Genomic DNA, 14,252 nt, shown 5'->3' on the forward strand with positions numbered 1-14,252 from the left:
CACGCGTTCAGGAAGACCGTAGCAGTAGAGTACCAGTACACTGCCGGTTCCTGTGCACGTATCGTTTTCTCTGGAGTGTCGTCTTGCGAGGCGACGTCGTCACTGCTGCGGCAGTCCAGTTCAAGAGATTCCTGCCAGAAGAACGGGCTGGCATCGCGGGCACTTTCACCTGCCACTCACAGCGTTACGGAGCCTCATTTTGTTTTCTGCATAAGACAAAAGTTGGCTGCTGACAAGTGGCTCTCTAAGAGCTGGAGCATGGCCAACTACCTCATCGTGCTTCTGGGCGCATTGGGTAAGTTGCAACATTCCTCATACCTTAATCGTGTCATATAATGCACAGAATTGAACGTCGTGTGTCTCAAAAGTTTAGTATTTATGAGCACGGATAAAAACTGCAGTCTACCGAACTAAGCGAAAGACGAGACAATTGATTGATCGCCATTAATCGACGAATTTTCGGAAATGAAAGCAGCTAAATTAGAGAGTTCTTTTTTCTTTTCTTGAAACGCCACGAGCACAACTGCATTACTTGTGTTTCAAAGTATGCGAAGTAGCGTGAAGATTTCAAAAACATCATCAGTGTTTATTTTAATCTGCACACATAAGTGGTACAGCGCGAAAAAGACGAATGACAAAAGTAGAAGACGACGCAGATGAGTTCTCGTCTTATATTTTTGTTTTTCGTCTGTTTCGTGCTGTACCACCCACAGTAAACCACTATTACCAACCCCCCAGCTCTCTATTCATCTTCAATGAACAAATGAAGTATATTAGGCGTGGACACGCACTGACAGCCTAGTCTCACGTCACCTGTTCGACAAAAAAAAAGCAAACATTGCGGTGAGGACCGCGAAGAGCCGTTTGGCCTGCGATATTAAGGAAATCAAATTTTGTTGTCTACAACAAGCTTGTTCATCATGTTACGACAACACAGTCGTGAGTGCATTTTGTAGAGAAGAGCGGTGCAGCTGACATGGAAACAAAACATAATGAAGAAAATAGACATCACTTGTTTGAGCTTTCCAGATTCGACTTGTTACAAGTACACCGAGCCAAATTTCAAGTTCGTCTGTATCGACTGATTACCGTGTTCTGAAGAGAAATAGGTTGCTTTCATGGAAAATGCAGCTTTCATAGACTATAAAAGAACAAAAAATGAACGGTAAGTATCACCGCCACACAGGGTTTGCACAAAGTAGCTGCAATGACATCAAGTACATTTATATTTTGAGGATCTCTGAGGCTCGACCACACCGCCAAGCAGCTCCCGTTGGCGATCGCAGTCTCGAAACCACTCGACATCATCATCAGCGAAACGAGAATAAATCGCGCGGCGGGAAAGAGAACCTAAACTAAACCAAAGTATTTCGAAAACAAATATTTTTTGCTGCCAAACAAAGTCAAACACTGTCCCAAAAAGACAAATCGAATTTTACTAAGACCAACAATTTTGTTTAGTTATCCCCAGTTTTCATTAATAAGTGCCTGGCGCAATACAGATTTGGCACATGTACCACTGAGTTTCTAGAGGAACTTGAGCGACTAATGATTTCTGGCTGGTGACTTCGGAATTATGGGTAGAGAGGTGTTAAGTCTTCGATGGCGACTGAAAAGTAAGCCTGGCCACAGGCACCGCTTACGGCTTCACACTTGAGAAAGTTGGGCTGGGGCACTCGCACAGTACGGAGACATGAGCTTGCTCACAAGTACACTCACAATTTTTCGGAGATAGAAAGGAAAACATGAACTTACATTTCATGGACAAGAAACAGCCAAAACGAATTTTCTAGTTCTATTGGTGTTTAGTCCGAACCGTCCTAACGAAATGCGGGCTAAATAAAAAGAATATGTTGATAATTTGGGGTGCAGCTAAAGGTACCCAGACAAGTACCACGAAGCTCACTGGAAAATGCACGTCATTATCTTTTACTGATAGAAAAAAGGACAACTTCTCACAGAAATTTTAGGACCTTTGGATCACAACTGACCGTGCTTACTCATCCTATTAAGTTTTGAGTCACAAAATAATTGACCCGTAATCTAAAAATCTTGATGATCATAATCATAACGAGCTTGATCTCTCAAACTCATAAGGGGAGCGTGCTGCGCTCTTTGGAGGTTGCGAGACGCCACCTCACGGAGTCTCAACGCCAGGACAAAACCAGTCCTTAAGGAGACAAAGAAGAGAGGGGTGAAGATGTTCGGAACACCACTCGAACTCTTCCAACAATTTTATTTCGCCGGTAATACATTTTTAATTTAAAGGATTTTAAAGGATTAATTTCAACAACACCACACGGGCGCGTCTTTTAGCATTTCCCTTCCACGGAAACGTGGCCGCCGCGGCCGGCATTTGATCGGATGCCTTCCAAATCAGCTGCCGGACAACTAACCAGTGAGTCATCGAGTCAGGTGGGCTAAGTAACGAGTACCTACACACAAAGCCTCGCGCAGAAAAAAGAGAAAAGGAAATGACGCAGAACTGTCTCACTTCTCACTGGACACCTCAGCCGTGCTGGCAGGGAGGCGACGGAGGAAGGAGCGAAAGAGTAGAGCAAGAGGTGCCATAGTAGAGAGATCACCAGGACAACCTGGTGATCTGGCACTGACATCGCACAGCATCCGGAGCCTTTTGCATTTCGGCTCCATCGAAAGGCGGCCGCCGCAAAGGGGATCTATTTCGGGTTCTCCGGCTCAGTAGCCGAGCGCACTAACCACCGTGGTAACGTGGGGTGTGTCGCACAGGGAGGGAGCTGCCTACGATAGCTTCTAAGCGAGAGACAGCACGGCATTGTTGAAGGTACGAAAGGAGTGTAGTTTACGGTGTTTGGAAGATGCGGAACTTTAAGGAATGGTAGTTTTAAGTTGACACAGCCTTAGAGCACATAGCGGCGATGACGCGATCTATGCACCAATGATTGCAGCCGTCTGTAATACTTAGTTGTAACGCCAGTGACGAGTTGGGCCTCCTGGTGCTGCAGCCTAGCGCACTCAGATCCCGGACGCCATGCTCTCGTTTAGGTTAGCGATTTACGCTGCATGACATTGTGCAGTTTTTGCCTCTATAAGCGCTTGATTTGTCATTCATATCCCACACTGTCGTGAACGAGGATTTTTAAATGTTTATGCTCCATTTTTTTCTTCTCTCGCCAACAACGCGGTCCCCCAGCGCTGGCGGATTTCGTACACGGCGACGCGTGTGAGGCGGAGAATGTAGACCACTGCGTGAAAGGGGTCTACGACAGCTCCCAGGGTGACCCCGCCTTCCTGCCACTCAGCGCCGAGCAACTGACACACTTCTGCACGTGCGTATACATGACGTATTCGCTGAGCGCTGCTTGCAGCCCATCCCCGCGTTTGTAACGTCATGCAGCAAACACGTGTAAGCCCCAATTTTGACATCGCACTTGCACCATGTGCGGTAGACAGTTTCGCAAGAGGGGCAAAAATGGAAGTGCTACGGAAGTTGTTGAGGGACATGCAACGTGTGAATAATGACTAATACAGTATATATACCCAGACATTTAGAAAAACAGTGCGAAGAACAAAGGGGGCAGAAAAAAAGAACAAATCCAGCACTGATTATCAACTAATGCTTTATCACGAATGCGCAGTAATAATAATCAACAAAGCGCATTCATGCTCACGTTCCAGATGTTAGTTATTTGTTATACTTCTAAATTAGAGGTTAGCTTTCGCATTTTCCTATATCTGTGTGTGTTTCCGATAAAACTTCAGTTGAGAGTTAGTAAAGGCCCGATCCCTTCTCGCTGTGCCGTTGCATTTGGGGCTGTTTTGCCAACACACGACACCGGCTAGACCAGATATTGGTGTTGCTAAAACACGTAGTCAATGGCTCCAGAGAATTTCGTGTGATTACATTTCAGTGCAGAAAAGAATGTGCAGACACTGGCCAGTTAAAATGAGATAAACGATGTATCTGAACATTTAGGCATGCCAAAAAAGGCGATGGACAACAAGCATGCAAAAGTTTTCTTTTCATTCTTTCTTATTTCATCAGAGACCAAGGGTAGAGCCTCTATAAAGTATGCAAGGGGCACACTGCGAAACTCGTTGGTAGAGCATTTCATCCCAATAGGATTTTTTAAAGATGCATCATGGCTGTATCTTTAATGGCTGCTCGTATTAACTTTAACAGCGGTTGCTTTTCATTGGTTTTTACAGACTGGAACCCTTCTCTGCTAATTCTGGCAGAGATTCTAGGCTAGTTTTGGTCAGAAGCATTGTACTTACAAGTATAACATTGGAAATTCCACCTCTCACAGCAGAGAAATTTGTTGCGCCATAAAAAAAGGCTTGTCAACCCAGAGGGAGGTACTCCTGAAATGAGAGGATACCTATCGACGTGTTAAAGCAATATCTGTGAAGAGCTGTAGCGAGCTTTGGAATAATCTGCAAAGCATAAAACAAAGCTGTCTCTATGACGTGTTGTGTCGTTATGCTTTTGGAGAGCTCCAGGCAATATAAAACTCGAATGAACACGAAAAGCAAGTTTTCTCGCGTGTTAGAGTGCGTGAGCATTATGAGTACCTCTAGGGTCGTTCCATCGTGAGGCCCGACAGAAGTTATGGTCACGTGCTTAGTGCCTTTACACATTTGAAAATGGTTGTGCATTGATAAACTTTAACAAGGCCATTCAGATTACATTTTGAGAGACTGAAGTGTTGTGGCGCGTCTTCTTCGCCATTCCAGAAGAGTAGTCGAGGCGAGAGGCTGCATTATGCGGGAGTCCGAGGGGTGTCCAGACAAAGCGAGGTCCTTCTTGGAAGCTACCATGGAAGGTCTGAAGGTCGCCTACGAAGACCTCTGCAAGAAGCACAATTTGGAAAAGCACGCGGGTACGTCCTTGCTGCGTCACGTGACAATGGTTCTTGACGAACCGATCAAGACAGCCGCTTTGCTCGCAGTCTTTGTGTTCGGGCTCGCCAGCGCCATCGCGGCTTTCGTAGTGACGTGGATGAAAAAGGCAGAACCATTGGGAAAGCTTACGTAATAAATTTTTTTCTAATAAAGTTTCCACATTGGCTGCGCATAAGATATGCCTGTTTTCTTGGACTCACTTCAAACGAATTGCGAAGTGGCAAAATAGCTCAAAAGAACTCAGTGAATTTTTTTATTTTTTGCTAAGTTTAACGGTCCCGTGATTTTGCCGGCTAGAATGAAATCTTTTTTTAACCCTTAGATGACAGGCAACAGAAAGCAGTTGATTTAACCCGAAAATCGAACAGACGGTATTTTTTTTTTGTCGAAGCTTATACATCAGGCAACAGCGTCGTTTCGTTACCGAGTTAGGAGCGCATGTTTCTTTCAACGTCGGTTCACTGGGTCACCGGTACAAATACTTCCTTACTCATGTTGATGAGAACAGTGTGGTTATCTGATAAAGTGTCCCTGTAAGTGTCTTTTAAAAGCCCTGCGTAATCCTCTATGGAGTTCGCTCCGCTTGTACAACATAGTGAATTTAAATAAACATCTATTTTAAAACTGTACACACGTTTCATCCCATGAAAATAAATCGGAGTAGGCCTTTTCGGCTTGTTCTGCGCTGATAGCTTGAGGGAAAAAAACAAAACAAAAAAAAACAAGAGATGTTCACTGTGAGACAAGAAGAGCAAAAGTTCTTCTCACATTGTTTGTTACAGGGACACTGGCAACAAATGGAAGTTTACCTGTATTCATAGTGTTCCGCGCTCTAATCACAATGAGGACACTCACCAAAAACGGAGCTTTTTAAAGAGAGAAAAGATCAAGAAACGAAATACATGTGTCGCCATCACCGGCCGACTTCGCAACTAAAATGCATGCGTCGACACCGGAACATCTTGGCCGTGCATCCCGGAGGCTACACTCTACACGGGAGTAAGCCTGTGTGGGAGTAAAAAATTCCAGCCGGTGGTTTAGCATTGCCAAAGATTGAATATTGTGCAAACGCACGTTTTTTTTTTGAATGCGGACACCACCTCCACGTGCCTCAACGCGCGATTAAGGTGTCCACTGATGCGGGGTTGCAGTTATTCGCCTTTCCTGTCTTCAAAATCATCAGAGTCTGCCGCGTTTCTATCAACGCATGCAACGCACATCTCCCTGTCACTAGCGCCACGTAGCTCAAAACATGAAAGAGATGTCCACTCACCCAGGTAGCCAGTTACGGGCGTTTCCTTTCCTTTCGTGATAGTCTCAGAAACTTCACGTCCACCTGCGGATTTTGCGGGGTAGGAGTCTAATATTGCTTTTTGCGCACGAATGGATGTTGATGAAAACGACGACGTGCAATGCACAGCGCGAAAGTGTGGCAGTTTAACACGAGGCGTGATCGGTTGCAGAGATAGCATAGTGCCCTCGTGCTGTGGCCAGAGAAGCTGACGTGTTCGTGCCGCCGTGGATCCGAAACCCAGTCGCGGAAATATTAATTTCATTTGTGCAGGTGTGTGATAGGCTTCAGGCAAACATCGCCTTTTTTCAGGATTGTTAATGAAGTAGTGCTTTTGCACGGAAAGGGAGTAAATTGTCCTTTAACGCACCCCCTCTAAGGGGCAGAGTATTTGGCCCGTGCTCCGGAGTAGATTTCGATCACTAAATATACGGGATACTTACTGTTGGCAACGCAGCTATATTCCCACTCCAAAGCATTGTAGCTTGATGCATTTAGCTACTGGAGGAGGCTTTTAAACATGGCACCGGAGGTGTGGAGGTTAGCGAATACAAGGGGTTGAAACCTCGGTTAAAGTTTTTGTAGCGGCTAGAAATTAGCCTGTTTTGAAAAGGAAAGTTGTTTCCGTTCCCAACCGTAAGCATTCCATATTTTTATTGACGGAAATCCACCTCAGGGCTTGGGCGGAATATCCTGTCCCGTAAAGAGAGTGCGCTAGAGGGCAGCTTAGTCCCACTTTGCTCCTTTCATGTTTCCGTCCTTTTTGTTAAGAACTCCATGAGTTCGGACCGACTGGCGGGAAGACTTCTAAAATTCAACATCCCCGGCAATAAAGGCTTCATCTGCTGAGAGAAAAAGCGTCAACGTCTCCAAGAAAAGCTCGGAAATCAATTTTTATTCAGAACAATGACGTGCTGGAGGTGTCCCGAGTTTCCTTATGAGACTGTTGTGCTGCACTGAATGAAATAGTGGCAATAAAGCTAGTCCGCTTGAAGCACATGTAGAAAGGTACGGTTTAAAATTATCAAACCCGGCGTGGTTTACTATGTCGTGTGTATAGTTATAATAAGCGAGAAAGGGCATTGCGTCAAACATGATGGCAGCAAAGAAGCTACATTTCAGCGTTTTTGCAGCGCGTTATATCTTCATTCTCTGAACAGCATTCTCATTTCTTGCGTGCAACTTTGCGACCAGTTTCTGACCTTAACCTGCTCAAAACAAATTAAATATGACGTGTTTAGCAGAAGCGATATTTATGTTTAAAAACGCTTTATTGGAATTTTAAACGTCAAGGTAAGGTGAGACATACGCGATCGATCGCGCTGCGGTAAACTCACTTTTTGAGCGACTTTGAGAATCTGTTAAGTTCACGGAGCTTATAATCACAGATGTATAAAAAATACACGCCGACTAATGTTTACATTTGATGTGTTTACATTTGTTTATATTTGTTTACAATGTTTAAATTTGATGATTTGATGTTTACATTTTACATGATGTGTTTAGCAGAAGCGATCTTTATATTTAAGAACTCTTTACTGAAATTTGAAACGTCACGGTAAGGTGAGACATACATGATCGATCGCGTTGCGGTAAACTCACTTTTCTTGAGCGACTTTGAGAATCTGTTAAGTTCACAGAACTTATAATCAGAGATGTATAAAAAATACAGGCCGACTAATGTTTAAATAAGTTAATTTGAAGCCAAATAAAGTAGAATGCTCTTTCCACTGACTTCATGCATGCCTAAAGGAATGCGCATGTTTTGCAAGCTTATAGATAATTTTGTTGAAAGGTGTCTTCATCATCGAAAAGAAATCGTGGCAGATGCCGACCTCCTACGGACGTGCGTTTTAAATGCAGGGTTAAGGAAATAGATTTGGATGCAGAGAGATAATTCTATTAACGAACTTGCTGGAACGGATTTCGATTTAATTAAATGTTTTGGGAAGTTGAACTGCTGCTTTTGTGCTGGGATTTTTAATTAAGCCTAGCGGTAAAGCTGCGGTAACGGTTTTTCGTTCTTGAAGAAATATTTTTTATTATTTAGCATTGCCTTTCGATAGCAGCTGGATGTTTGTTGTACAGAATGGCAACTGTGAGGTATGGTTAGTTTGGTTTGTGAGGTTTAACACGCTTAAGCGATACAGACTATGAGAGACGCCGTAGTGAATTCATAGGGAAATAGAATAATTTAGAGCACCTGGGGATATTTAGCGTGCACTGACATCACACAGTACACGGGTTTCTAGCATTTCGCCTGCATCGAAATGCGACCGCCGCGGCCATGATCGAACCCGCGTCTTTCGGGTCAGCAGCCGAGCGCCATAGCCACTGAGCCACAGCAGCGACTCAGGCGTGATTTTCTGATTTAGTGCTACACGAAGTGAGTAATGCTATTGGTATTTTTTGCATTGCACACCTCATCTACTTATACCACACAGCTGTCTGTGAGGAGATGCGCACCTCCGACTCCTGCAGCGTTCTTGAAACGGGTCAATAATGGATTCCATTCACTGCAACATAAACGAGTTCAACAAGCGACTCTCTTGCTTGCAGTGTACCTCCGCAACGCGCAGTGCGTGCAGAGGAACCCAGCAAGGCAGTGCATGTACATGTACATCAACCAGCTCGACTCAATCGCCGGATCCAACTCAACGGCCAAAATGCAGATGGCGTGCTGGTGGGTAAATTTTGGACTCTGAGTTTTTAAAATTTTCTCCGTAGTGTTGACGCCCTGCTAGCCTTTGAAAGTATCAGTTTTCCTATACAGAGGGAGTTCTGGGACGAACCGGATATCATGTCTGGTTAACCTCAACGTCATTCTTCTTTTCCCGCCCTGAAGGAAACCAGAGGTACAAGGCAATAACGAAACAAAAAACGTATCCAAAATGGAATCCGGAACCCTTCAAGAATGATTTAGGTTGAGACCACCAAGTTAGAAAAAGAAAGCTCGAAACCTTGCTTTCCTCATTCTTCAAGATTACGAGATTGGACGCGTCAAGTTCTTCGCAAACGGCTGAATTTCTTTTTTTGCCAGCATTTTGAAACGCCGAAGAGGAACGCATTGAAATAAAGTAGTTATTATAATTTCGGGAGAGCGAAACGTGAAGAATAGAAAGCTAGAGTACTTAACGCAGTTTTAGAGCCAACACAAGACAGAATAAGCGAAAAGTAGAGAACGAACAGTTTCGTATATATGAGCATTAACCCATTAAAGCTATCCCGTCATATCTTTAAGGCGGAGCTTAAGTGTCTGTTCAATTTTTTTAACGAAAATATTTCAGTTCAGATTCTTTGAAAACAGCCGGCCTCTCTGTGGTGATGATTTTTTAAGACTAAGCGTAACTTGCCCTCCTCTCTTCTTCCTGACAGCAACATGCAGTTCTACTCGCTGTGCGCCCGCGCCTCCATCACCAAGGCGTGCGGTGAGAGCGCCGCCGACATGGTCATGGACCTCATCAACGGCATGGCCCAGGCGCCCATACTGGCCAGCTGTGGCCACAACATTCCCGGATCCGAGAGGTGCCGCAACGCGCCCTACATCGCCGTCGACCGGGACAGGGTGCCCAGGGGCACCGTGCTCTCGAGACAGCTGAAGATCATTCTCGAGGAGTCGTGAGCAGCCGGATAAGCACTAATAGTGGGACGCCTCGCCCGTGTTGAAGACCTGCTCCTACACCGCTGCAATGGCGTTACGTTGTTATGACCTTTTTTTTTCCGCTGCATGTGGTCAATTATAATGAGATGCGTGTGGCGCTGAAAGCAGTGTTGGAAAATTTATCTTCTTGGTTTCCAGCCGTAATCTGCTAAAGTTATCAATTATCATTACGCGTTCGTTAGTCCTTCCTTCCCAACTAACTAACTAACTAACTAACTAACTAACTAACTAACTAACTAACTAACTAACTAACTAACTAACTAACTAACTAACTAACTAACTAACTAACTAACTAACTAACTAACTAACTAACTAACTAACTAACTAACTAACTAACTAACTAACTAACTAACTAACTAACTAACTAACTGACTAACTGACTGACTACCTAAATAGCTCATTAACTAAATTGATTGAATAATTAAGTAGGCTGAATTATTCAATGATAAACTGTGTATATAATTGACCAAATCCTTTTGTTTTAGCTTGAGACATATATGTTTAAAACATCTCCCTCTCGAACTACATCCATTCTTCTCAGGTTCCCGACTACTTAGGTGCTCGGCGCCTTACCTGCCTTCAGCGTCTGACACTGTATTGTCACGTGGCGGTGACGATTAAAAAAAACTGCTGCCGTAAAGAGTACGTGCACGCATGAAATGCATTGCAGAGGATGCCACATTGTAGGACGGCTCATAAAATATGATATAGCCACGCAGTGGCATCAGCCGGAACCTTTGATTGCTGGAGGTACTGCCACCACCACCCGCTTCTGTTTTTTCAGCTGGGCAGCATGCTTGGTCCTCCTGTCTGTTCTCGAGGGGCCGGCGCTGTTAGCCGTTTCTCTTCCAGCAGGAGAAGGCGCGTTCGGCGTGCCTCACCGGCGTCAAGCACGCACGCACCACACCCAAAAATGACAAAACTGGTGACATCATGTGCACGCATCATATTTAGAAAACGGCCACGTTTTCCTTCCAATGGTTCTACTTCCTTTGGATTTCTGGCGCGCGGTATGTAAATATTTTGAATACACAAATGTAGACATGGATATGTTCTAAAACCTAGCGAGGCATATATCACCACAATTTTTAAATCACGTACGTGACCTGAAAATATTAACAAGAGATATTTATTGAAGGTAAGTGGTACGGCTAAGAATGTTAGGAGGGAAAGGTCGCTGAACCGACCATATCAAAACAACTGCCGTCAAATTAATGTGAACAGTTTCTTTTTTTAAACATTATGGGGCGACATGATCTATACCTTCGCAGTTATCTAGTGAACAGTTGTATCCTTAGGCTTTGTTTTGAAAGCTTTCTAGAGGAGAAAAGATAACACTCTTCGAAGAACTTAGAGTTTCATCTTGTCTTCAAGCCGTGAGATCTAGAGAAAATGGCATGAAATGAAGTCTGATATAATATTCTTGTGTCACCATACAGATTTTTTTAATTTATTTATTTGTTCCTCAAAGGTCCACGAGGGACATTACATGAGGGGTGGGCTGAGAAGACAATTAGCATGAATACAGATGATGCTCGAGGGCTGTTTTGAATCTGCTGTTGTCGATGATGGTTGCCACTTCGGATGGAAGGTCATTCCAGTCTCGGGCTGTTTTTAGGAAAAAATACTGGTGATACGTTTCGGTGCGGGCTTTCACAGGGTAGACTGCGTTAGGGTGACAATTACGGGAAATATGGTGAGCACGTGCGATGGGAATAACTTCTTGATTAAAGGTATAGCAAAATTTATGATAGAAGGAAATACGGGCGACCTTGCGATGACAGGCCCGTTTGGAGAGATTAAGCTGAAACTTTAGTGCGGAAACGCTAGTGTGGTATGAAATATTAGAACAAACGCATCTTGAAGCACGATTCTGGACTGATTCGAGCGTGTCAATCAGGCTAGCGAAGTTAGGATCATAGGCGGCGCATGCAAACTCCAATTTCGACCGTACAAATGTTAAGTAAACAGGCAATAGTATTCAAATTAATAACATATCTGCTTTAAGAATTTATCATGAGTAAATAAAATATTTCGCCGTTGAAAACTAGTTCTTAATGGCCGAAGAGCTCGATTTAACGCTAAATTTCGCTTCACTTTCTATACCGAATAAAAATACATTTTTCAAAGTCTCGCTTTTGCAGATGTGAAGCTTCTAGAAGCAGAGAAAAGTTGATCAGCGACCTGAGCTTTCGTCCTCCTTTCTATTGTTGAATGTCTTGCATCAGCTAGCTGTGCAACGTTAAAAAATATACAAGAGAGACTCCGCCTCTGAGCGAAAGGATCTGAGTGAAGCTCACATCTTCAACTTTAAATCCACGTTTCACGACCAATTGAGATATATCGATATCTTCAAGGCTATACCTTTGTCCTGTTTATAGCCTGCTGTGGTAGCTCAGTAGCTAAGAAGCTAAGCAGCTGAATAGGAGTTATAGCGTAAGTTTAATGTTCGGGGTGACTGCATTCAGATGCAGGTGAAATGCTAAAAATTAAGACTGTGATTTACCTTTGGAATCGTGTTGTAGAGCCCAAGGAGGGTAAGACCAATCAAGAACCTTCCAATGTGACGTCAAACTTCAGGTGTGCATTCGATGCCAACGTGCGCTTGATTCTGGTCACATGTCATATTCGTTGCACAAAGAACTCCTACTTGTATCTTGTAACATAAGCGCATCATGGACAAGCCTGACCACCTATAGGTTAGTAATCAATATGCCTACCTCATCAATCTCATGGAAGCCGACTGCTTCTTTGTTGCTGTCTGTTAGGGTCTGCCTGTTATCGAGACACTTTGCACCTCGTGCTGCTCATGTCACAACCGCTACAACCGCTACGACGGTGCCCATAGCAGCCAGGATACGCTTGCTGCTGGACAGAGGCTTCCCTCATTCATCTCCCATTAGTCCTGTTAAGCGCCAGCCACGACTGCCCTATTTCAACTAATTTCGTAATCTTATCTCGAAGAGCGACTCTTTGCGGTCCCTGGCCGTTTTCATTCGTTTAGAATTTCTTCCGATTGTATCTACGAATACACATGTCGTCCCAATCTATGTCTTTCCTTTTATTTCCGTCAGGATATCTTGTACTCTACTTTGCTCTTTAATCTACGCCGCTCAGATGTTGTCTTTAAAAGGAGTACTCGTACACCAAAATTTTGTTCGCGTGTTTTAGTTTTCGGAATGGTGCACAAAATAAGTGATAATTTTATTCTTATAGTCTGGATGAGCGTTAGCTACATGGCTTGGCAAAGGTACTTCCTTAATATTTCCAGTTAATGTTCGTTGTCTACAGTACACTTAAAGTAAAGGTCACCGTGAAATTTCACTTGGCCGAACTTTATAGTGAGGTGCTACATTTTTTTTTGTCTTCCGCACAATTTTCTTGGAAGCGCTTTCGATATGCTAATGAACGTGCCCTTTAACTTTCTGTCTGCATGAAGCAAGTGCGTTTTTCTTCGCACTTTGCGAATTACGCAATTATTAGACCTTCACTTTGCGGATGAGTGTTTCAAAAGAGGTTCGTGCTTTTTATTCCAAGGTTGGCTAGTTCCGACAAGAGAGAAATAGAAATGGCAAAAGCTTTTAACTGAAACGTTTCGTGGCGTGCGTTCGCATACATTTTACTTTGTGGAAGAAGTGGAGGCTAGAGAGGTGGAATATCCCTTTAATATAAACAGGACAAAAATAAGTACAGAAGAAATGACACACTGGTAACCTAGCTTCATTTCCGTTAAAGGTTACATTTTTTTGTTTGGCTGCTACTATCATAAAATGATTAAAATCTATTGATTACGCGAACGTAACCATGAAGCCAGATCCCCCTGCACGATCGCAGAATGCCGCATGAACGGCACCAAAAACGGCAACAAGTAGCCACGATGTATGGGCCTGTGGTGGAGAACTTATGATACTGGGGCACGGTCCAGCTTTGCGTCTAGGGAGAAAAGAAGAGACAAGAAAAACCTCAATGACCTTCCTTCTTCCCAGTTGGTACAAACGCCATTCAGCTAGAGGCACTAATTATCCCAGCGTTTTCCCCCGCCGCGTTTAGCCTCGAAAGAGCGCTAATGCGGGTTCATGGAGTCACGCCTGTAGACGATGGAGGTTCATATTAAGGGATCAAGGCAAAATGAGACAAACGATAGCACGTATAGGCCAAACACTATCCAACCAAATGAACGGATGCACGGTCAACACGACTGCAATTAGCTCCGGGCACCGGCTGGCGAAGCCGCTTTCGTCGTCTTTCGTTTTCGCAATTTCTCCGGCCAACTGGTAACGCTGGCTGGCGCTGCGCCCCCTGCGGCAAACAATGCCTCTATTCATGCAGAACGGCTTTGCAGAGGGGAGATCCAGGGTCACCCCCGGTGATCTCCCAGCACACGTCTTTTGTCGACCGCCTTTTGTCGACAAGAAA

General features: G+C 44.1%; 1 protein-coding gene across 1 annotated transcript; it reads left to right on the plus strand.

Moving 5' to 3' along the window:
• Nucleotides 1-31: 31 nt before the first annotated feature.
• On the plus strand, nt 32-10,573 carry LOC144094579 (uncharacterized). Its single transcript, XM_077628499.1, has 5 exons — nt 32-295; nt 3,173-3,308; nt 4,717-4,862; nt 8,735-8,858; nt 9,551-10,573. Exons 1-5 carry the CDS (start codon nt 259-261, stop codon nt 9,795-9,797), a joined length of 690 nt encoding a protein of 229 aa, XP_077484625.1. The 5' UTR covers nt 32-258; the 3' UTR covers nt 9,798-10,573.
• Nucleotides 10,574-14,252: the final 3,679 nt, after the last annotated feature.

Source organism: Amblyomma americanum, chromosome 6 (genome assembly GCF_052857255.1).
Source record: "Amblyomma americanum isolate KBUSLIRL-KWMA chromosome 6, ASM5285725v1, whole genome shotgun sequence".
NCBI lineage: Eukaryota > Metazoa > Arthropoda > Arachnida > Ixodida > Ixodidae > Amblyomma > Amblyomma americanum.

Coding starts and splice junctions, on each gene's coding strand:
- LOC144094579 (XM_077628499.1), top strand. CDS start 259: ATGGCCAACTACCTCATCGTGCTTCTGGGCGCATTGG. Junction 296..3,172: donor CGTGCTTCTGGGCGCATTGG/GTAAGTTGCAAC, acceptor GCGGTCCCCCAG/CGCTGGCGGATTTCGTACAC. Junction 3,309..4,716: donor CAACTGACACACTTCTGCAC/GTGCGTATACAT, acceptor TCGCCATTCCAG/AAGAGTAGTCGAGGCGAGAG.